At 46.7% G+C, this 24,654-nt stretch overlaps 2 protein-coding genes across 2 annotated transcripts; both read right to left on the reverse strand.

The window, feature by feature from the left end:
- Positions 1 to 18,161: 18,161 nt before the first annotated feature.
- CCR75_004548 (uncharacterized protein) lies at positions 18,162 to 20,792 on the reverse strand (the record flags this gene model as incomplete). Its single annotated transcript, XM_067962634.1, has 4 exons — positions 18,162 to 18,450; positions 18,531 to 20,317; positions 20,392 to 20,457; positions 20,522 to 20,792. 4 exons carry the CDS (start codon positions 20,790 to 20,792, stop codon positions 18,343 to 18,345), a joined length of 2,232 nt encoding a protein of 743 aa, XP_067816852.1. The 3' UTR covers positions 18,162 to 18,342.
- Positions 20,793 to 21,022: 230 nt separating this feature from the next.
- Positions 21,023 to 22,936, reverse strand: CCR75_000134 (uncharacterized protein; the record flags this gene model as incomplete). The annotated part of the gene is made up of 1 exon (XM_067958242.1): positions 21,023 to 22,936. The coding sequence occupies one exon, from the start codon at positions 22,934 to 22,936 to the stop codon at positions 21,023 to 21,025; it is 1,914 nt and encodes a 637-aa protein (XP_067818308.1).
- Positions 22,937 to 24,654: the final 1,718 nt, after the last annotated feature.

Genomic DNA, 24,654 nt, shown 5'->3' on the forward strand with positions numbered 1-24,654 from the left:
AGCACACACCCTAGCACAGCGAGGAAGCGGTTTGCGCCTGCTTCTCTTGCGTGCAGTGAGGTAGTTGTGGTGGGCGCGCAAGCGACCTCACCCAACACACTAAGAACTCTGGTGAAGTGACGTCACGGGAGCGGTAATCCGTCTCCTCGTGCGCACTTCCCAAGTAGGTACTAATTTTCAGACTGATTTATATTTAATAGAATTAAATACAAATACCTATTTTTACCAATTAAAATGTTATCTCTAAAGATATCATTGAATATGTATTGCGAGCGTATCTTTATAGATACCTCGCGTAACTGATGACGCTAGCCGTCATCATGGATGACGCTGGGCGTCATCCCTCCTAATGTGAATGCACCCATGTGCATTACATCCACAAGGGTTTGTCACAAATGTGCACCACACCCGAGTGTTGGGTCTAATTACTATTATTTAGTAATTGACCATCCCCTTAAGTACCAAATGTACTTAATGGGGACTGTGTAACATTAGGGCAACTCTATCCCGTTACAGACACCATCTCTGGTATAGAACCAATACAGGCTGAAAAATTGGGAGCGTGAATGTCCCGGCCTCGAAGAGGCGTATTGTCTCTACTCTAAGACAGGGGAGATGTGAAGCGTTTATACCCTCACAAAGTGATACGAGTGAGCAATTACATACGCTTGTAAATGTGTAACCGGTAACATAGAGCGAGAAGTTAGCCTTGCGGCAATCCCTTCGTTACATGCTCTTTTAGAGCTAGACGAAATGTCGATTGAAGAGTGCGGCCGAGCCTTAAAGGCGGGCGACTTATCTGAGATGGTGGTCATTCGACTAACGATTAAGTCGAACTCATCGTCACTTCTGGACGAAGCTGTCATGGATGACACAAAAGCTGCACTTAGTGCGCGGAGTCGGTCATCGATCCCTAATGATCTTACGAATCCATTTTATTCCTTGATTAAGGGATTTCAAAATGTGGTATGTACCAATCCACCATCTATTTTACCCCCGGATAGAAGTGTCCGTCTAAAATTGACTTGGTTTCGGGAACCAAATACTGTGTCACATGACAGTGGCCTTTACCAGGGGAACAATGTGACGTCATTGACGATTTCTTCCGTGGTACGAGAAAGCAAATCTCCTCATTCGATACCGACATTTTGTGTCAAAAAGCCAAATGGCAAATGGCGCATTGTACATGCTTATATAAGCTTGATGCCTTTATACCAGCACAAACCTCCATTTCTAGGAATGAGGTTTTGTGCTGATATATGGGCATTACAATATGGTGGGATGTACACTGCACAGTGCACTTGACTTAAGTGATGGTTATTATCAGCTGCTCATGCGATCTAGTGACATCCCGCTTACAGCGGTTAGCACCCCAAGCGGTATGCTATGGGAGTGGTTGGATATACCACAAGGGCTTTTAAACGCCCCGGCAACATTTAATCGTCTAGTGACGCAACTTTCCCCCCTCATCGAGGTTATGCACAGACTTATTCGATGACGTTTTTGTCCATAGTCGTGCGGAGCAGGGTCGGTCGGATGCGGAAAACCATTAAGACCATTTGCGAGCAGTGCTCAAATGTATATGCACAAATAAATTGTATGCCAATGCATCTAAATGCATTTTTGGCGCAGACGAAATTCCTTTTTTAGGATGGTTTATTGGAAAGCGAGGCCTTAGAGCGGATCCCGCTAAGGTCAAAGCCATAGTAAATTGGCCGGTTCCTAAAAACCAAAAGGATTTGCGTAAGTGGTTGGGTCTCGCCAATTATTTACACAAAATATAGCGAAAATTACGCTGATATGGCTAGGCCATCATCTAACCTCCTTCAAAGGATACAGAATGGTGCTGGACTAGCACCGAACATAATGGTTTTCGAACAGTTTTAAAGATAGTCTTATCCATGACCCGATCCTGGCACTGCCAAATCCGAATTGGCCTTTCAGTGTCGTCTGTGACGCATCGGATTTTGCCATTGGCAGTGATCTGTTACAAACAGATGTTGATGGTCGTGAACGTGGTATTGCGTTCGAGTCTAGACAGCTTAAAGCTGTGGAAAAGAACTATCCAGTTCATGACAAAGAGTTACTTGCTGTGAAGTATGCTCTCGTCAAATTCGGAGTTCATATGCTCGGCTCTAAGCCGTTTGTGATATATACAGATCACGCGTCATTACGCACGGCGACTAAGTCGCCCCATCTCTCACAGACAATGGCCCGATTGCTATCCTTTTCGCGATATACAACTTTGAGGTGAAGTATAAGCCTGGCAAGCAGAATGCTTTGGCTGATGCGTTATCACGCAGGCCGGATCATGAGCTCTCTCTTTTAACGACTATAATGTCGCCTATTACTGAATTAATCCATTCGGTCTACGCCAACGATGAATAGTGTGTAGCTCTGCTGCGAGATCTAATGAGCACTGGCTCGGGTTTTATATTGTCGGCGTGTTTGCGTGCAAGGTTACATCGATTTTCTATCCTAACGACATGTTTCTTTATCGCACGTATTCTGCGGTTCTTCCGCGCGTCGTTGTTCCTCATGATGAGGATTGAAGTACCGAATCCTCAATGAGGCACACGATACTGTCAATGGTGGTCATCTCGGTAGAGAAAAGACCGACGGCTCTGTAAGCCAGATTTATTGGTGGCCCAAACTTTATAAATGGGACAGCACATACGTTCGCACATGCGAAACTTGCCAACGGGTTAAACCCTCGGCTCGTGCTGCTGCGCCGCTGGCAAGTCTGCCCGTACACATAGCGTGTTGGGAGTCCATTACTATGGATTTTTTTCCGGTGCACCGAAAGATTCGGCCGGTTACTCCGGCATAATTGTCTTCGTTGACCGATTGAGCAAAATGGCTCACTTAGCGGCTGTGCCGGATACCATAGATGGTGAAGATACAGCAAGGCTGTTCATCGATCGCGTGTTTCGTCAACATGGTTGGCAGTGGCAATTGTCTCTGATCTGGTTCCCGTTTCACGGGTAAATTCTGGAAATCGATTTTCCGAGTGCTTGGCAATAGATTGGACATGTCCACCGCGGACCATCCGCAGACCGATGGTCAAACCGAACATGTCAATCGCGTCATTGAAGACTTTTTACGCAGTGTGTGTGCTCAGACACCAAAGCGCTGGAGCTTAATGCTCTCAGTGGTGGAATTTGCGTTAAATAACGCTGCCTATGTCTCTACAGGCTACACTCCGTTCTATGTCAACGGTCTCACTCACCCACGCGTTCCGTTAACGTAACCACTGCGTGGCATAGGGCTTGGTGGGAAAAATTAGATCCGAACCGTGTGTCGGAGGGGAGAATTAGCCGATAGGCTTGCTGATATCAGCCCTTTACCATTTGGAAACAAGTAAGCAAGTTTCTCGCGACGCAATTTGGTGTCTTAAGACATGTACGTGACACGATGGCTGATTGTCAAGACAAACAAAAAGAACAAGCAGATGCCAAAAGCAGAAGCTGTATTAATTCTTATGTGGTCGGAGACCGAGTTTTATTAAACGCTAAAAATCCACCTACTAACTTGTTTTCCGCGGTCTTCAAGACCAAAATGCGCCGCGCTTTAATGACCATTTACGGTCGTGGCCAAGAAGGGCCTAGCTTATACGCTAAACCTTCCTAGCAAGCTGCGTACACACCCAGTGTTTTACGTCGGCTTGCTTAAGCCACATCGGGACCCTTCCCACGTGGACGTGAAGGCGCTTGCGCCAAGAGAGGCGGTCGTGCCGCAGATTGCTGCATTCTCACCAGGATGTCCAGCTGGCCCTCTACGAGGTTGCTGACGTTCCAGCACCAGAAGACGGTTCTAAACCGCATCAAAAGAGCCCTCAACCCGAGCAAGCTCTCACGACGATGTTGCACCTTGTGCTTTAAAGCATCAAAGGCCTCCGTCGAGATTTCCCATCCCTCTCTCGCGCTGCTTGATGCGCGAGAGAACCTTCAGTTTTACGTGGAAAACTTTTAAAGCGATGTCGTCGTAAGCGCCAAAACCAGTATCTGGTGAAGTGGCTGGGGTACCCCTCTTCTGAAAACTCTTGAGAGTTTGTCGTTCCTCTTCGGCAAGATTGCCCGTACGCCGTTGACGTTTTTGAGCGCCACGATTAGGGTCAACTCGCGTTAAACGACGCTTTGCACCAGTAAAAGTGGGATTAGGTGGATCGATAGCCTCAGTGTGGCTTTGATCCATGGTTGCACGGTCAACCGAAGCACTGAAATATCGGCTAGACCTATCTTCGTTTGTGGCATAAATGTCGAACGTAGCTTGCCTTTGGCCTTAAGCTTGGCGAAATCGAATTGAAGCTTCCGTTCAAACGAACATCAGCCACATCCGCAGACTCTCTAATATTCCAAATATTGCGGAGGCGGCGGGACCGATGGACCCAGCTCTCAAATGAAACTTCGATTTCACTTCTTGTTTCATTGGGGAACAAAACGATCGGAAGTCCCCTCATTGAGGCCACCGAAGCCCCACGGGCTTTATCACGTAAATGCGTCAGATACTGACTTCGCGTCATTACCTTTGGCGTATGATATCATTCATGAAGACCGTCGCGAGTTGCGATCTCCTCCGGCGTCCTCGCAGTGAAACCGGAGATTTAGATGGCCAAGCTGTGACCAGCGATCTCTTTGAGACGTTTTTGCACTAAGTGGAGTGAAGCTGTATTCACTATGAGCTTTAGCTTTTGCTATCTCTGCAGCTCGACGACGAGCTTGTTCCTCAAGAGGATTGCCCATTTTTGCTCTTCATCGAGCGGATTCGTGATAATGTTGTGCTCAGGGCCATGTGTGTCCTGCTCAATGCAGTTAAGATATCAGCGGCACCACGTTCTGGGAACGGATTCGGGGCCCGCCGACGTTCATCGGGAGGAGAAGGTGTATAAGAGCGACGCTCTTGTTCCTCATCTCTAATGGAGTGTGACTTTCAAAGTCCACCATTCCCTTATCGTCGACAAAGGTGCTAAGAGTCTGTGACTCACGCTTGATTGTCATGGGACAAAGGAAAGAAAAACACAATCAAATGTTTAGCTGTTTAGGTTCCGACCTTAAAAGAGGAAATAAAGTGAATGTTGTCACTCGGTGTCAACAGTCTGATGGGGGAGGGTGTAGTGGGGCACACATTGGTTGGAAAGCCGTCGTTGTGGTACATTTACTTTATGGCTACCATTTTCCGCATTCTAAAATCATTTTATGTGGGTAACAATTGTGGTCGCCGTCAGATAAAAATCTGGCGACCGAAAGCTATTTTAAATTAGCTAGGGTAAGGCTATAAATTAAAAAATAATTAAAGTGCAGTTCCCCTTTTGATCTCAAAGCGTTTAGTGCCTTCCTAAGGCTTTCGAATTGATCTGGGGAAGATAGAAACCTTTCTATGGTACATACTCTCGGGCACTAGTTGCCCCTTGGTTCTACGAACCCCTGCATCCCTTGAACTAGGAATCAGTAAGCTTTAATAGCTTGTGCGACTCCCTGAGTTGCTAAACCCATTAGTTCTATAGAACTAAGAGACTCTCTGCGTTTAGGAGCGAGGTAGCTCCGCTACAAGATTGCTTCACTGATGTGAACGCATCTTCTTGTTCTTTTTACCAAACCTATTCTGCGTCCTTATTAAGGAGGTCAGACAATGGTTGAGTTCGCTCAGCAAAATTTTTGCTATACTATGCAAGTAATTAGCGAGCCCTAGGAATTGGCGCAAATCCTTCACATGTCGTGGGGTTGGTCATTCCTTTAATGCTTTTACCTTGTCTGGGTCTGCTCGTACACATGTGAATCTACGATGCAGCCCAGCACAGGTATCTCGGGGACCCACGTAGAATTGGGGTCCTCCAGAGTTTGCAACACAGCGTCTAAATGACGCTTGTGCGACTCTATTTTGCTCAGCTCGTCCTCGGCTTTACTATGCACGAATACATCGTCAAAGTGATGGGGCGCGTAGGCACGGTGCTGGCGCATCACATGATCCACCACTTAGTTGAATGTCGCTGGTGCATTTTTCAAAACCTTGGGTAATTACAAGCCACTCCAAAAGCATACCACTTTGGGGTGCTTATTGCCGTTTTTGCTACATCGAACTCTCTTATGCGTACCTGATAGTATTCATCCTTTAAATCCAACGCTAAAAGGATACTTGACTTTTCCATGGAGTCCATCAGAGCATCTTTCCGCGGGATTGGCGTTTGCTACTGTATGTTCGCCGTGCTCAGCTTATTGTAAGCATGAACCACGCGCCATCCACCTGTGGGCTTACGCACACAGAAGGTCAAGCTGCCCGCCTTGGCTTGCTTGTCGAAGAACTCATCGATATAATCGACTTCTTTTGGCAACGGCCAGTGCCTGGTCACACAATACTTGGTGCCAGATTTGAGGTCAATTTTGTGCTAGATGTCCCTATCTGCTGGTAGGCGGCTCGGCACTTCTTCTGGGAACACATCGCGATGTTTCCACAGTGCCTCAAAGAACGAAATGTCTTTCAAGGCATCCCATCCTTGAGCAGCGAACCTTTTATTTTTGTCCGTTCTGGGACGCTCTCGTCCATTGTGGACGACGAGCAACAGTCCACAAAGTTCTCTTCTGGAACTGGCATGACTATTTCGTGGATCTTTCCTTCCTTTAATTCGGCAAGGATCATATCCTACGACATCTCCGGGGGTCTAACTATCTCCTCGGCAAATTTTAAGACATTCTGGGGCACCTCAAATGAGGATGCTTCCGCAATTTCGTCTTGACGGCCTCGAAAACCTCGTTCGAAGGCTTGTCCTCTTCAATAGGATCTGATCCAAAGGTCACTCGTTTAGACGTGCTTTTGATCGTCCTAATCTGTCGGGTACTCGTTCTCCGAGTAATCACGACCTTTGACTGGGAAGCGGGTGTCGTAGCTCTCCTGTCTAACGCACCCCTTCCAATTGCATCAGGATCTAGGCACTGCGCTGGTTCATGCGACGCTTGACTTCCTGTCAGATCGCCGTCTACTGCCCTGGCTTTCGGCTCTGTGCAGGACATTTAGACGCATGACAATTTGTCATAGTCTTATTCACTACCCCAGCCTCTCCGAGCTGGGTAGGAATTTGCATCACCTGACATCCCTTCAACGAACCCTTAACTGTGTTTGACACGACATAAGTGCATGGCCTCTCGCAGGAGCACATCCTTTCCGGTGTCCTGCGTAGAGTTTGCAAATGTGCGTGTACGCCAGTCTATCCATGGTTGGTGTTTTGCCAACCATGGCATGCCTAGGATGAGGTCATACGGACTCTTCATGATTAGCACTGTGAACTTCTCTGTACAAGAGAAGTTACTAAAGCTGAAGGCGAGCTCAACTTGAACTCCCTCAGACTTTACGAGCGCGCCGTTCGCTTAACGAACGGTCGCCTCTTCTCGCTTGACATCCTGGCAAAGCAACTCAAATACCGTCGGTCTCTTTCTTATTGCCGCGAGTTTTACAAAATTCTGTGATGCACCCGAATTCACCAGGAGGGTCATCACCTGGTCATAGCCTCGTACTTGAGCGCTATAGACCAGCAGGGCCTAGGTCCGAAATTTTGGTACCTCAGGGACTAAGCTACCCATCTGCTCGATAACTCTGAACTCAGTAGTAGCTTCACAGCGTCAGTAGGGCATTCGGCCCCTACTGCGTTCCTGCATTTCCCGACCCCTTAGTGGTCGATGAAGAACTCATGCGTCTCGCACGCAGGTTCTTGCCATCGCCCTTTGGGAAGGGAGTCCTCTTGCTGGAAATCTTTGCCCCAGCAGGGACCCTGGCATAGCAGCGAGCCATCATATGGCCGCGCTTGCCGCATTTGTAGCAGACCACGTCTGCACTGCCCAACTCCGTGGGAGTGGCATCTGACCTCTCGGCCGACGGCTTATACCAAGCTGTCGCCGAGGCATTGTTGAAAGATTGCTCCTCACCTTAAGCAATATGGATTGCCTCTTCCACCGTCGACGGCACCTTTCTAAAAAGGGCCTGTCGCGATGGGCCATGCCGTAGTCCGTTCATAATTGTGGGCACCTTAATGTGCTTCGGAATCGGACCTACGAGTAAGCCCACTCTGAGGCCTTACCGCGCAGATGCAGCATGGCGAACGACACCATCCGGCTGTCGTCCTCGATGAGCTGACACCGCATTGCTCCACGGCTAAAAGCCAGTGGACGATCGTGTGCGCTGCAGTTCCATCAAACTTAAGCAGGTCCATCCGAATGGACCTCGGCTGATGCGGCCGGGCAGAGAGCATCTCAACAGTCCTGTTGAGAGCCTCGCTCTGAGCCTGCTCATGCCTCAGCTCATCCTGAGTCTGAGTGACGGACTCCGCCGCAGCATGGCTCTGTGCCTCGGACGCGGCTCTCCGCTGTCCGAGGACGAATGCCTCAAACTGCTCCAACTGAGCAACATATTGCTCAGGAGGACTACCCAGGAGCCTGGCCGGGGTTTGTTCACCAAGTCCCTGCGTCATAAGCCCTGCCACCTCCCGATGATAATCGGAGAGATGGGGAAATGAGCCCAATCGATATTAAGGCTCATTCTCACGTACACGCTCAGAGATGCGGGTCGTGGGATGGATTTTAAGTGCTACCAAGTGTAGGCAGACGGGCACGTCTATTTTGGCCACGCTCTACTGAAGCTTTCACCTTAGAACAGCGAGGAGGCGGTTTGACCGTATACTCTCACGTGCAGTGAGGAAGTTGGTGGGCGCCTAAGCGACCTCACCCAACGAACTATAAGCCTAAGCTTAAGTGACGTCACGGGAGCGGTAATCCGGCTCCACGTGCGCACTTACAAGCTAGGAAGTAGATTTCAGACTGATTTATATCTAATCGTATTAAATATAAAACCTATTTTAACCAATCATAAATGCCATCTTTGTAGATATGCACTTAGTAGCATTGCGAGCGTATTATTTTAAATACTACGTATTTTGGATGACGCTGGCCGTCATCACGGATCCCGCTAGGCGCCATCCTTTCCAATGTGAATGCACCTATGTGCATCACACACACAAGGGTGGGTCACAATGTGAACCACACCCAAGTGGTGGGTCCAATTACTTCACTTAAGTAAGTGACCATCCCCTAGAGTATACAAAGTGTACTTAACGGGGATTGTGTAACATAGGGCAACTTTAGCCCGTTCCAATTAATGTAGCGGAGCTACCTCGCTCCTTGAGTCAAACAAAGACTTATAGACTCATAGAGTCACTTGTTTCTATAGAACTAACAGGTTTGACAACGCAGTGAGTTGTACAAGCTCGTAGAGCTTAGTAAATCTTAGTTCAAGGGATTCAGAAGTTCGTGGAACCAAGTGGCAACTAGTCCCGGAAAGTATATACCTTTGAAAGGCTTCTATCTCTCACAGATCAATGCGCAAGCCCTAGGAAGGCACTTGACGCTTGAAGATCAAATGAAATCAAAAGTTTATTTGATTATTTGAATCTAAAAAACATATCCTAGCTAAATTAAATAGATTTTGCCGCCAGATTTATATTTGGCTGCTACCACATATGTTACTCATAATAAGTGGGATCTTAGTGATTTACAATTTTAAATAGAATAAAAGGGTATTTTATTCATAACATAAATGTACCACAACAACGGTTCACTAACCGTACTGTGCTACATTACACCCTTTCCCATCAGACTGTTGACATCTAGTGACAACATTTGCTTCATTTCCTCTTTGAGGTTGGAATATAATCAGCTACCGTCTGGTTGTGTTTTGCATTCCTTGTCTGGTGACAATATGCGTGACTCACAGACTTTTAGCACCTTTCTCAACGATGAGATGATGGTGGACTATGAAAGCTACACTCCATAGGAGGATGAGGAAATGGAGCGCGGCTTTAACACGCCTCGTCGTGTGGACGACCTCGGCGGGCCCCAAATCCGTTCCTAGAACGTGCTGCCGCGGATGTGTTAGCTGCATGTCACAGGACATCGGACCCTGAGTCCAACATAATTACGAACCCGCTCGATGAAGAGCAAGAGCAGGCAATCTTCATGGAGGAACCACTCGTCATCAAGATGCAGACCTTGCAAAAGCAGAGCTCACAGTGAATATCGATTCACTCTACTTATGTGAGAAAGAGCGCCTCAAAGCGATTTCGGGTCGCAGCTTGACCATCTGGACCTCCTGATACAAGGCGAGGACGCCGGAGGAGCCCGCTGCTCTCGACGCTCTTCATGAGCGATACCTTACGCCCAAGGCAATGACGCGAGGTCAGTATTTGACGCGTTTGTGTGATCCGGCCCGTGGGGCTTCGGTGACCTCAATGAGGGAACTGCCAATCGTTCGGTTTCCAAACGAGTCAAAAAGCAAAAATGGCGCTTCGTTTTGAGAATTGGGTTCATCGGGCTCGCCGCCTCCGCGACATCTGGTCGATAAGGGAGTCTGTCGATGTGGCTGATGTTCGTTTGGAACGGAAGCTTCGCTTCGATTTCGCCAAGCTTAAGGCCAAAGGCCAGTAACGTTCGGCGTTTATGCCTCAAAACATAAATAGGCCTAGCCAACACCTCAGTGCATCAGTTGCCCGCGCAACCATGAATCGAAGCCGCACTGATCTGAAAATCCATATATTCCCACTTCGATTGGTGGGCCGTTTGACGCAAGTTGACCCTAGCATCCTCGTTTATTGGGCCAGCTGGACATCCTGGTGAGAATGCAACAATCCGCGGCACGATCGCCTGTCACGGCGCAAGCGCCTTTAAGTCCGCGTGGGAAGGGTCCCGATATGGCTTAAGCAAGCACTGGGTGTGTACGCAGCTTGCTAGGATGGTTTAGACCGGGAGAATTGAGCTCCAGCGCTTTGGTTAACACTGCGCAGATCGTCTTCGATAGCGCGATTGACACGTTCAGTCTGAACATCGGTCTGCGGTGGTCCGCTGTGGATATGTCCAATCTGGGGCAAAGCACTCGGAAAATCGATTTCCAGACTTTACCCGAGTGGAGTTTGCGTTAAATAACGCTGTACGTGCCTCTACAGGGTATACTCCGTTCTTTCTGAATATTTATTTGTAAATTAATATTCTCCAAATATTCTCAACCTTTTAGTAATATATTAATTATTACCTTTAAATGTTGATCTCATGTAACAATACACCCCGTTACATCAACACTCCCTTAAACGACATCACTCTGACTGTCATTGGATAGCGTGGTCACTATAAGACTACTTAATTAAAAACCATGTTGATTGGTAAGAACCATCATTTTTAATTCTATCGCATGGTTTGCAAGTCCATGCGGTGTGCGAATAATGCGGCGCCTTCGGCTGCGGTTCATGCAGCCGCGGGTGACGCATTATTGTCTCTTGTGGCAGAAGTTCCGTCTGCCGTAGTATCGTCTTCTCCCGCAACTCTAAATGTTGCGGGTGCACGTGGTGAGTCACCACGCGAATGCGACAAATCTTTGGAGGTCGACTATGAGTGCGACTCGGTCGAAATTTCGGACTCGGGAGAACAGAACAGATGCCTGATCATCGTCAGGCGGCTNTATCAGGCGACTGTTCCATTCTCCCCGAGTCGGCCATTTCGTCCGACTCGCATTCGTAGTCGACCTCCAAAGAGGGGTCGTATTCACGTGGTGAATCACCACGTGCACTCGCAACATCTAGTGTTGTGCGAGTGGAAGATACTATGGCAGACGTTCCGTCTGCTGCAAGAGATAACAGTGCGTCACCCGCGGCTGCACGAACCGCAGCATAAGGCGCAGCACTATCAACACCCCGCATGAATCTATTCTTCATGCGATGGAATTTAAAATGATGAATCAACATCATTTTAATATTTAGTGGTCATATAGTGACCACTCCATCCAATGACAGTCAGAGTGGTTGTCGTTTAAGGAAGGAGTGATAAAACGGGGTGTATCGTTACATGAAACTAACACTTAAAGGTTGTTAATTAATATATTATCTAAAAGGTAGATAATATTGGGAAGATATTACTTAAAATAGTAATGATCAGAGTCCTTATCCATAAATAGGTATAGGGCATTGTATCTATTTATTCCGCAGACTAATCAGCAGTAGATGTAAACAAAAGAGGAAATACAGATAAGATAGGATAAGAATTCAATTGCATGTTTAGTATTAGTCTATAATTAAGTTAGCATTTACAAGATAGATAGAAGAGATACTTAATTATATTAATACAGTTTTCATTTTACCCTTTTTAAGCTAGTTACCTTAAAGAGAAGTCTTCCTCTGCACTTACTAGTGTACGTGAAATAACGTAAGGCACCACTCGCAACTGAAGCAGTGCGAAGTGGACTTGTACTGAAGCAGTACAAGTTGTAGTGCCCCGTTACACCAGAACTATCATTTTTAATTCTATCGCATGGTTTGCAAGTCCATGCGGTGTGCGAATAATGCGGCGCCTTCGGCTGCGGTTCATGCAGCCGCGGGTGACGCATTATTGTCTCTTGTGGCAGAAGTTCCGTCTGCCGTAGTATCGTCTTCTCCCGCAACTCTAAATGTTGCGGGTGCACGTGGTGAGTCACCACGCGAATGCGACAAATCTTTGGAGGTCGACTATGAGTGCGACTCGGTCGAAATTTCGGACTCGGGAGAACAGAACAGATGCCTGATCATCGTCAGGCGGCTTACGATGATCCTCTGAATGAGGGGGCTAAATCGGATGGATGTGCTTATAGCGTTCGCTGTTTTGCAATTTACCAGGGTATCTTATCATAGGTACTGATTTTCCATTAGAAGATTCTAAAAGCTCCTGTTTGAGCCAGAGTCAAGTGCTCAGCCAATAATAACAGCAGGCAAGCGAATCTGCATGTTACTATTGCTGCAAACTCTGGATTAGCCACTTTCTGATTTTTAAGCATGTTTGGTGCCGACGATGACGATGATTCCTCATCGCCAACACCGACTCCCGTGCCGTCACCAGTACTTATTCATGTGCGTGGTGATGACGATGGCGTAAGCCATCGTAATAAAAGATCATGTGGTACGACTTCTTCAGTAATACCACTCAGGGTAGCGTAGACAATAAAATGTATTGTCTTGCCTCTGAGAAAAAGCCGGGGCTTTTGCCCGAACGGCTAGTCAGTAGCTTCTCTGGAGAGACTACTCCTCACAATAAGTATCCCTTATTTATTGCGACAAAGCTATATGGTCTTGATCCCAGCCCGAAGAACGTTCGCGCTGAAGAAGATTTTATCTCGATGCTTTTCTTTAGCATCGATGGTATAGTGGCAACAACAAGCGTTGATGCAAGCCTGGAACGCGTTTATTCGCAATGTCAAAGACATTGGACGCGAAGCCTGACTTTAAATACTTAACACGATTCGCGTTAAGTTTGACAAACGAACTCCAACCGGTGCAAGGTATAAATTGCATCGGTCGACTCGTGAGGCAGGACTTCCGTGCCTCACGTGGGGTGATCCTTGTCCGTGATGTGTCGACAACACGAAATGAGTAAAAGAAGATGTTTACTCCCTTTCTTCGCCCTGGGGAAGGACTCGCATCTCTATCGAGATGCGCGATGCGATTGACGTTTTTCAATCGATTTACACGCGCCAGAGGCGCGTGTTTTTCCGATGGATCAGAAGATCCATCTCGTCATACTGACGGAAGAGGTCCTCAACGTCAACAACTGGCTGGGAACGAGGTTCCCAGCTGTCACGCGAAGGTAGATAAACGAGCCAGCGAATCAGATTACTCGTTTGCTGCCCCTTCATATCACGGTGGTTTAGAATACGTTTCGCATAGAAACGTTGACCACCGTGGGAATCCACCAATGGTTGTGGTGGAGGAGGAAAAATTAGATCGAACCGTGTGTCGGATCTAGAGTCGAAGATAGACAAACTCGATCGCTACCTCCATGTATCGGAGGAGAAACTTGAACACGAGCGCGATAAACGTCGCACGTTGGAGCAGACCTTTGCAAGCTCACTATATCGAACGGTTGGAACCATTCGAAGAGTGCGTACTCATGTTGGAGTACGAACGGAAATATCACGCTCTTCGTGATGAGCTGCCATCAGCTCATCACGGTTTCGAGGATCTTCGGACCCGACATGAGAATCTCCAGATTCAGCATGAGAATCTGGTTCGTGACCACAAGAATCTTTTAGGAATTCTTGAAAAGGGTGGTCAGATCCGTCCTCGGAAGGAACCGCGTACTGATGGTACGGGTGGAGCCGACCAACGTACAAACGTTAGATGCGTTCGCATCCTACATAGTAATTCTATTGTGTATACGTTGCCTCTGCGATGTAGTACACCGAATGGCCCAATGAACTTGGGTAGTAGCTTACTGCTACCGACATTAGTGACTACCCGATTAGGTTAAGTTTACCGTAGAGAGTAGTACTAGCTCATTAATTTTAAATGAATGAACATTTGCTGTTCCATGTTTGTTCGCGTTCCGTTTCTGACGGTCCACTGCGATAGCAATGGAATCCTGCACGAAACGGATTGCTGATTCTCGAGCCAGCAGAAATTCCTCTGCTGACTCATTTGTTTTGTCTCTTTCAGTGCGCTTTGTGCGCACTGCCATGAGATCTTTCTCATCTTCGATATCGATTTCTTCGACATCGACATTGCTCGTGTTGTTGTTAACTTTGACGCGTGATGCGCTGAGCCAGAAGTGGTTTTGCTCGTGCGAGTCCACCTCCTTCCTTAAACTAGAGGATCCCTCTAATTGGGTGGGTATGCGAGGATGGCGTAAGCCACTAACGAAGAACGGTGTGTGCGTTGTAGGCGCATGCACCGAATTATTGATGGCGAATTCGACCATCGGTAAAAACTCGCTCCAATTCGGATACGATTGAACGTAACCTCGAAGTATCTCTTCGAGGGCGCGATTTACGCGTTCTGTTTGACCATTCGTTTCTGAGTGATCGGATGTTGACATAGGCAGCCGTGTTTTAAGAGATTGGAATACAAATTGCCAAACTCCGCCGTGAACCTTGGATCGCTATCCGAGACCAGTTCACGAGGTTAACCCTGGAGTTTAAATACCGTGTCGATAAAGACACGGGCATAACCCGCAGCCGTAATCGACTCTGGTACCGCAGCAAGATGTACCATCGTGCTGAATCTGTCGACGAAAACAAAGATTCCATTGTTTTTGTGGTCGTCTTCGGGATATCCGAAGACGAAGTCCATAGATACGGACTGCCAACACTCTGCCGGACGTGGTAGAGGTTGGAGAGGTGCACGGGATGAAAGGCTAGGCTTCACCCGTTGACATACCTCACAAGCACCAATGTACTTGCGCACGAACTGATACTAGCGGGGCCAGTTAAAGTCGCGACTTACTGTAAGATAAGTTGTTTCACGTCCACGATGCCACTTGTTGGTGCATCGTGACACTCATACATGATGCGCAAGCGCAAATCATTGTGAGTTGGGACGTCGACACGTGTAGTGTCGCCGTCAACGGCTGTGTATCGATCGGATGACGATCGATATAAAGCCGGTGAATCTCTAAAAGATTTAACGGTTGTATATTAGATGATTCTTTAAACACAGAAGGTCCTTATCTTCTGCGTAGGTTTTACCTTTTGTCATCAAACAAGGTTGATGACGGAACACTTGAAATGAGTGTTGCAACGGTGCGATTATTTTCAATGATGGAATGTGCAGCCGGGTCGAAATCGGGTCGGCGTGATAACGCGTCAGGGACGACATTAAGTCGTCCTGGTTTATACTCCACGGAAAATTATACTCCGCGAAGAAGGATTGTCACTCGCCATTCTTTGCGAGAGGTGTGGGGACGCATGGTCCGTATATACGATGAACGGTCTATGTCCGAGTAGATAGGCCCTGATTTAGCTATTGCATATTTCATGGCAAGAAGTTCCTTGTAATGCACTCGGTAATTGCGTTCAGCTGGTTGCAGCTGACGCGATTGGTAACAGACGACGTGCCGCGCCTTCTGTATCGTATCGCATTAACGCACAGCCGATTGCGAAATCGCTGGCGTCACAGATCACATGGTATGGTCTGTCTTGATCTGCAATCGCCAAGATGGGCCATTGCATCAAGCTTTGCTCGATACTTTCAAAGGAACGCTGACAATCAGCGTTGTATAAACATTTCTCGTCTTTTCGTCGGCATAATTGCGTGAGTATTTGTGCAAGTACGCCGCTAGCCCAAGGATCTTCTTAAGTCCCTCGACATCGACTGGAACTGACCAGCCGGTAGTTGCCTTGATCTTTTCGGGTCAGGGCGCTCGTCGTGTTTTTCGACGATGCACCCAAGAAATATTTTTTCGCTTGCAGCGAATATACACTTCTTGAGATTTGCATACAACTTATGCTTCGCATAAGTGTAAGCAGCTGACGAACGTGACTTTTATGAACTTCCACGTCCGTTTTTCCGTATAGGCGGGCTATGGACGAATACACCGTCGAAATAACTCGGTGCGAATTCTCGCACCGGTCTAAACAGATCCGTTACGCATCTGTTGAATGTTGCAAGGGCATTACTTAGCCCCTGTGGCATTACTAGCCATCCCAGAGCATCCCAGTGGGAGTGCTCACTGCTGTCTACGGGATGTCCCGTTCACGCATAAGAATCTGATAAAATCCATCCATCATATCCATTGACGAAAAGATGGTACTCTTAGATATACCACCTATGATTACGTCTATTCTAGGTATCAGCGTTTGAGCCGGTACCGTTGCAGCATTCAGTTAATTGAATGCGTGTATAATCTGCCACCCTCCTGTGGCCTTTCGCACATAGAAGGTCAGAGAGCTATGTGGGAAGGTTGACTCCCTTACATGGCCTGCTTTTAATCGATCGATAAAGAATTTAGTAATCGATAGTACTTGTTCTTGAGGCAGTGGCCATTGCTTCATGACACAGTACTTTGAGCCCGGTTGAGCTCGATCTCATGTCGAGTGCCTTTATCCTTAGGCAACTCGCATGGAACTGTTTCAGGGAATACATCACTGAGTTCCATCAAATCCTTGTATAAAGGATTTGTCTTAAGTGACTCCCAGGATTGAGTAGTATATCTCTCAATCCGAGTCTTCACATCGAGGACACTTTCGTCCATCGATGAGCTGCTGAGAACCCGTTCGTTCTCTGCAAAAATTACTGCTGACGTATATCGGTTACGAATTCGTCCTCTGTGACGAGTGCGCAGATCTGCTTGATTTTACCACCATGCAGATCTCTTAAGAACCGCTTGGGTTCTAGGGTTGGTAATTGAGTTATCTCCGAAGTTAACTTCGGAGGCGCATACAGATCAAGAGTATAAGCGCCTACTCTTGAACCGTTATTAACCAACACATTTAATGTCTCGGTTTCTACCTGGGATTTAGGATGCCGAGGGATTAATCCCTTGGGATGCTGAAGTCTAGTCACTTCAGCATTAATTGTTTGAGGAGATTTCTCCTCAAGTACGTGGGGACTTATTCCCTCAACGTCTTCCGACTGTGATTGCGCTATTTCAGTCGGGTCCTCTACGGTCGACTCTCTACTAGGCCTAGGATCATCGTGTTGTCCCTTTGGGGCAACCGGTATACTCCTTGAATGTCGCCCACTAAGCGTACATTCATGTCTCCATCCACTCGACTTATTCGAGTGGTGAATCTTAGGCGCTGCCTGTGCATTAACACAGCCGCAGGCAGCTGACTCCACAATGTGATTGGTAATCACACTGTGATCCTGTGCAGTTGTACTAACGACCGTACCACAAGTAAGGCCATCGCACTCACTCGTACTACATCCACACGCTTGTGGACGCTCCAAGACGTTCATCAGATGGCCATCTGATGAACGAGAGACAATTATTAAATTGTTCTAGAAGGGACAACAGCATTGTGAAGCGAACCACCTGCTGACTTGCCGTATTCCCAAGCCTGCGTACGGAAGAATATGCACTAAGATGCACAAGGTCATGGTTTTGAGCACCATTATCTATCTCCAACTTCCAAGCTCTTTGCTTTAAAGTGACTTGGAAAGGATAGTTCAAGCACTTATGGCTTCGCTTACTTGAATTTTCGGGACGGTCTGGGTCATGATGGGATACCAGCATTCTTGTATTTAAAAAAATCTTTACTTGCACTTCGTTCTAGGACGGTTCCAACTTTTCTAAACCGCGCAAAAAAGTCAATGGAAAGCCGTCAGATAACGCCGCAGTTGGTGATCGTGCACGGAGAGTTTGGCGTTGATCTATGTAATGCAATGTGATACGCTGTAATTCAGAAATTAAATTGACTAAAAACTGCATGAAGTGAGTTTAGAAATTCTCTTCCTAAAATGTGGTTTTACTCTTTTTAAACCCATACGGCAATTTTTCGTTCAATAGTAGTAATTGTCCCGTCCTATCCTATATATTGATGTTTTGTCCTCTTTTTTAGCGCTCAGACTCATGTTTACGAGGAACTTTGCCACACTATTTCTTTCGCCTCTTTAAACATCACAACGACACATGTCACATTATCGGTCGACCGCTGATGAAAAATGGCATACTCAATAAGCGCCTACACAAAGAAAAACGAGAGAGAATCGCGCCATTAATCCACCACAAGCATCATCTAGCACAATCCACTCACTCACACACCTCAACAGCCCGTTGCACATCTTTCAATTCGACAAGTTTTCGACGAACAAAATCCACAGCTTCTTGATCTTTCAACACATCATACAATCCGTCACTTGCGAGCATCACAAACTCGCACTCGTCTGTTAATTCCGTGACGGTAAACTCTGGCGTCGGAATCACTAATGGACCTTTTAAAATATCGTTGGGATTCACCGGTAATTCCTGCGAATTGTACTCGTTCCGTGCTTTCGTGTCAATGTCATCGACCAAAGGCTCGACGAGATCAAACGACTTGAAAGGGGCGTCGCCAAAGGCACGCGAGACGGCCAATTCGCCCATAATACGTCCGTGAATCACAAAGCCGCCAGTCTCTCGAATCCGCTGCGCTTCGTCCGTTCGACTGGGTTTATGATCATTTGAAAGTCGTTCAGCTGTGCCATTGCGACTCAAGACAGTGCGCGAGTCTCCAACGTTGGCCACAAAGAGATACTTGCCCGCCACAAAGACTGTCGTGGCCGTGCTTCCAGCTTGCGGACGATCCGAGGTCCTTAAAAATTCTTCATCCGTACGTTCAAACGCATTGGTCAAGCGCTTCATGATGATTGATTGCAATTCCTCAATTGTCATTGTTAGTAAAGGTTTCAATTCACTCGTGTGCATGAAAAACGCGGTAATGAGGCTATGGTGGAGCACGTCACTCAAAAACGAAGATGCTTCGTCACCGCCATGGCCGTCATAGACAGCAAAGAATGACTGGGGATGCAATCCCAAACGACTTAATGGTTCAATACACAAGTCTTGAATAATCGTATGCGCGTCTTCCATATGTTTACGAGCGCCCATGTCGGCATGCGCTCCAAAGTCAAACCGATTGACAGTTAAACACGTTTGTGCCACGAGTAAATCGTCGCCAATTTCCAGTCGATAGGGTTCTTGATAACTTCCCACGAGTTTCATAAATGTCCCATTCGTCGAGTTTAAATCAATCAAATAAAATTGATTCGTCAATTCATCAAACCAAATTGCAGCATGTTTTCGAGAGAGTTCCCCATCACTTGTATGGATTTGATTCTCCGCAGATCGACCAATTCCTGCACCTTCTTGTGTAATCACAAACTCCGTGCCAGCTAATTTGCCACTTAATGCCGAGACCGTAAGACTTGGCAATTCTTCGTGAAACGATGTAACAAGAAAATCCGATTTTCCAACTCGAAATGCCACGTGAGGCTCGAGAGGCCATTGCATACGATCGCCCATATTTTCGTCATTTGCTTGGGTTTCCACGGGACTTAACCGCACAAACGTGTCCCCATTTGCTTGGTCGCCATTGACTAAATAGAAACGCCCGTGACTATACAGCACACGTGCGTGGTCGGTCTCTGCAAGGAGTGTATCGGCAGGTATACTTGCAATATTCTCACAAGTTTGGCCAATACCGCCTCCTTTCTCATCAAACGTAAAGCTTGTGACGGTATCTTCTTCGGTAAACGCCGTCATTTTAAGCACCACGTGGGTCCATGTGTGTTCGAGATACAAAGGCACTGGATCGTCTTCGACTTGGTCAGTAGCGAGATGATCGTCTATTTTGACCGATTCAGGCACGGAAGGCATTTCTTTCGAGTCATAAAGCTTGTCGTTTTCAACAATCGCGTTGCTGCTAGACGCATTATTGCCGGTAGGAGTACTATCGTTCTCCTTTGTCGGTGGTACATAGCTCCCGATACTGCTAGTATTGGAGCGAAGAAGGCGATGAACGCCTGATGTGCGGGCCCGTTGGAAAGAACTCGCTAATCGGACATCGGATTCTACGTGTTACAACGCGTATTAGTGTCTAAAGTCGCATCATGGCACGAAAAAGGACTGCAACATGGCCACGTACGTGGCGGTTCTAATCGCAAATGAGTCGAACGTCGACGATCCGGGTCATTCTCGTGTTTCCGTACCACTACAAACCACACGATATTGTCACAAAGGAAGAGAGTGTGCTTTAAATGGCCACACGATGTCACGTGCCTTGCATCTTGAGCGTCTGGACATCCTGCGCGTCCGCCATGGCGCGTCTTCTAGCGTGATGTTCTCGGTATTAAATCTACTCGTGGCAACACGAGAGATTCGGCGGTTTGATACTGAATCTTGCAATACGTTGCAAAGAATTGGCACTTGCGTACTAAACGCGCCCCACGAGGCGTAACAACGAGCCAAAGAAGAGTTGCAAGGTCTGCCAAGGGGCGAGGATGTCTCTGCCACTGCGGAACGAGATCGGACGCACTTGGTGTACATCACATCAGTCGGTTGTTTTTATTTTTTTTAAAGAAAACCTTTCAATCTATATATTAATTTGTTTTTCACGAACAATGAAAAATTCGCAATTTAAATACAAATTTACAGGAATACAATCGCCAAAAGTATAAATTAATTTGAATTCCATTTTGACAGACATCCGTAGGTTTACACACAACCATGGACAAACTTTTGAGGGACATTAAAATTGGTCAGGACTCGTAAGTCGCTCAATAGTATGAAGCGTCCGTAAATCGAGAATCTTTGGTCCGATAAAACGAAGACGCGTCATGATTGCTACTATCCCCTCGTCGGCGGGGTGCACCAGATGCCTCAAACTCGCTAAAGCCGCTGCTTTGAAAACTCGGGTCGCCATTGTAGTGGCTCTGGTCGTAATTACTATTCGTGGCCGCAAAACTCTCGTCGCCCATATATCTGCTCTCATCTGCCGTGGACATGCGGTATTCTGTCTGGCCGGACGCTTGAAAGCGCGTTTGGCCGTGATAATCACTTGCTGACGTCGATCGCGAGTCTTTGGGTTCAAAAAACGACTCGTCCAAAGACAAATCCGGTCGCTTTGTCGTCTTTTTCGACCCTTTTTGACCCATTCCATGCCATCCATTCGACAGATCTTGAATCGAATCGCCCCCAAAATCGCTCTCGTCCTCGGAAGCAAGATCCTCTCGATGTCGACTGTCATACTTTGATTGAAAGTGATTCCCCGAGTGACCAGAGCTATACATACTTTGACCATAAAACGACGACGACTGGGACGAGTATTGCGAATACTGACTCGTACCGTGTGAAGAATTTGTTTGCGCCATTGGTGGCAAGGACATTTGAGAATGCGCTAAAGCGATTTGGCTTCGTGGTGTCAACATGTCGAGGTTTGGATCATTGTACGTAAGTCGACCTCCATCGTGATCGTAAGGCTCCTGATCGAATTGGCTATTGCCAGGATTTGGCGGGTAATTGTCGTCACTAAACCCTGTTGGCGACATGTTGTGATTCTGATGATAATTTGCCGCCACTGTTGACGCTTGAGCCACGCCTTGAGTGTGATCGTGACGTCCTCTTTCAAGACCAGGGTCGTCGTCTTGGACCAGTTGATTGGTTTTCTTGTATACAAAGAGGGCGACCAGTAACACAAGCGCAATCGCGCCTGCCATCATTAAACCAAGCATTAACGTATTTGATGCAGTACTCGTGGCATTCGATGCTGCATCAGCTAATACGGACGCCGCGGCCGACGGCGATCCAGACGACGAAGATGATCGCGACGTATCTGCTTCTTGCTTTGAATCCGTACCATTGTCGGATAAATTGTCTTGTTTCGTAGTCTTGTCACTTGTTTTACTTGTCTTTAAATCGACTGTATTTGATTCGAGAGTCTCTTGAATCGTACTGGCATCCTTCTTCGTAGGAGGTTTCAAAGTCTGTTGGGTCTCGTTTAAATCACTTTTAGAGCCTACACTGGCATCGTCGTCCGATCCAGACTCGGGATCGATGATTTGTTTCCTCACTTTTAAAGAAATTGATTTCGGTGGTGCATTTGGCACGGGTTTCGACTCCTCTGGCTTGATTTCAACTTCAGTTGGAGGACTGGAGGTTGGCTTGTCAAAATTAGCATTGCTGTCAGCCGTGGGGATGGCGTCGGACACAGGCGCTGTCTGTTGAAGAAGTGGGGACCTTGTAAACGTAACCTCCGTGGTCTCGTCCTTTGGCTTTACCACACCAGTCGCTTTGTCTCGATTGGCGTCGCGCTTTGCAGGATCGACGGGTTTGTTAACAGGTAAAGGTTTGTCGGTAGCATCTACGTCCTTATTATTCACTCCCGGGGAAGCACTTGTCAAAGGCGCCCGTGTACTTGGTGCGTCGGTTGGTTTTAAAACCTCGGGCGTCGGTGTCGAGGGCTCTGCTGGTTCCGACGAGTCCGACGATGCATTCTGGTCAAGCAACCATGGCCGTTCTGGTCGTTGCGTCGCCAACGTTGGAACACGTCCATTATTGAGATCCTCTTTAAAATTCAAGACCGTTTCTGGATCCCCATCGCGACTTTGCACTGCAAAAATCTGTGCATTGGCCTGTGAATTCATGAGCAGTACCACCAGCACGAATCTGAGCCACCGTCGGTGGACCTGCATTGTCCAGCCTCCGGAGCCCGAAGCGTCACGCCAGCGCAACTTTCCTGGAATCTGCGCTGAAGGTTCGATAAAAACAGCTCTATTGTTCCCTGCACCAAAGTCTTGCGTAACCCTCTTGCCGGAATCAATAGCAGTCCACTTACTTGCCACTATCAATTCAAAACGAGGTTGATCACGTGACAAGGCAAACTGTAGGAGTCGTTATTTTGAGCTTGTGCGGCACTGTGCCTTTAGCCGCATAAGAGTCAGATGTAAAAAACTCGCGAGTTGCCCGTGTCATGCACACACATGTCTTGGTTCTGCACCGACGTTCTTGGAAAAAGCAATCATCGAGAACAGCTGTCGGCGCCAGTCTCGACCAATTGATACATACGGCAAGCGGCGGAATATCCGATCGCGTGATTTGTGCGTATTTGGCGTGAAACTTGGTCGCTCTCTGAGCTCGATTGGCGGCCCATTCAGTCGGTTTAGTCGGGAGGGGTGTGCAGTGCATTCTATATTGATAGAAACATTTGCTAAGATTCGTTCTTATTCCAGCTGACGGCTTTACGACAGACGCACGATATGGCAACTCTAGCGTAAAACTACATAACCTATAGATATTATCATTATATTTCACTTGGATTATTCGAGGTCCCTTACTCCAGCTCGCGTCCCCGTAGATTTCTCTTTTATGAAGCCAAAGCCTGGTAATATAGGCGATAAAGTTTAGCTTTGACCAAAAAAATAGTCATTCGCGCTAACGATCGGGACTGTTTATATTTAATAAAAAATGCTTACAGGAAACTGTGTTTGTATTTGTCAGGATAGCCTGCTATGTTATGGCTCAGCTGCGACATATAGGACGCACTGCAGCCAACGAGCTTACAATCGCACGAATTGTAAGCCTACGGACTCGGGACTATTGCGCCATATAAAGTTCAAGCATGAACAATCCAATATATGTGCATTATCGCGATTGTCTTCTGTGTGTTTGCGTGTTGACAACTTTGTCTTGCGTTAATTCTCTTTCAACATGCGACTATGTTACATACTGGTTACAGTCGAGGCTGTTTCCTCGTAGGAATAGTTTACCCAATAATTGTAAGCAGAGAAATAGTTGTTTTGACAGGGAAAAAATGATGCGTCTTTCACGAAGCTGGCTCACATACCCAGCTAGAATTTATGTGACGAGCAAAATCTGATATGCTGTAGAATTTTTGCTTGAAGCTCTAGATGTTGAGAATGTTTCACATTTGATTGAGCCAGACAAAATTTACCTTTCATTTGAAGTAGAAAAATGAAATGAACAGAAGAGCCTGTCTTAAGAAAATCCCGAGTTAATTAATAAGATTCTTAAATTATTCATTTAACTTCGTCGTTAATCGAGCACATTTAATGATTAATAAACCTTTGTAATTTAATTATTAAATGCAATTTGAGGTCCCTTTTTTTAAATTTATTATTCATATAATTTTTCTTGATGAAAAAAATCAGATACTGTAAAATAATTGAAAGCACTAAACACGTCTGAAGAAATCTCGTATGTGTAACGGGGTGTATCGTTACATGAAATTAACACTTAAAGGCTGTTAATTAATATATTATCTAAAACGTAGAGAATATTTGGAGGATATTACTCTATGTAGTTATGTTCAAAATTCTTATCCATAAATAGGTATAGACCATTTTATCTATTTCGCAGACTAATCAGCTGTAGAGATAAACAAAAGAGAGAT

Source organism: Bremia lactucae, assembly GCF_004359215.1.
Source record: "Bremia lactucae strain SF5 chromosome Unknown BlacSF5_NotPlaced_169_SHOA01000113.1_291909bp, whole genome shotgun sequence".
Lineage (NCBI taxonomy): Eukaryota > Oomycota > Peronosporomycetes > Peronosporales > Peronosporaceae > Bremia > Bremia lactucae.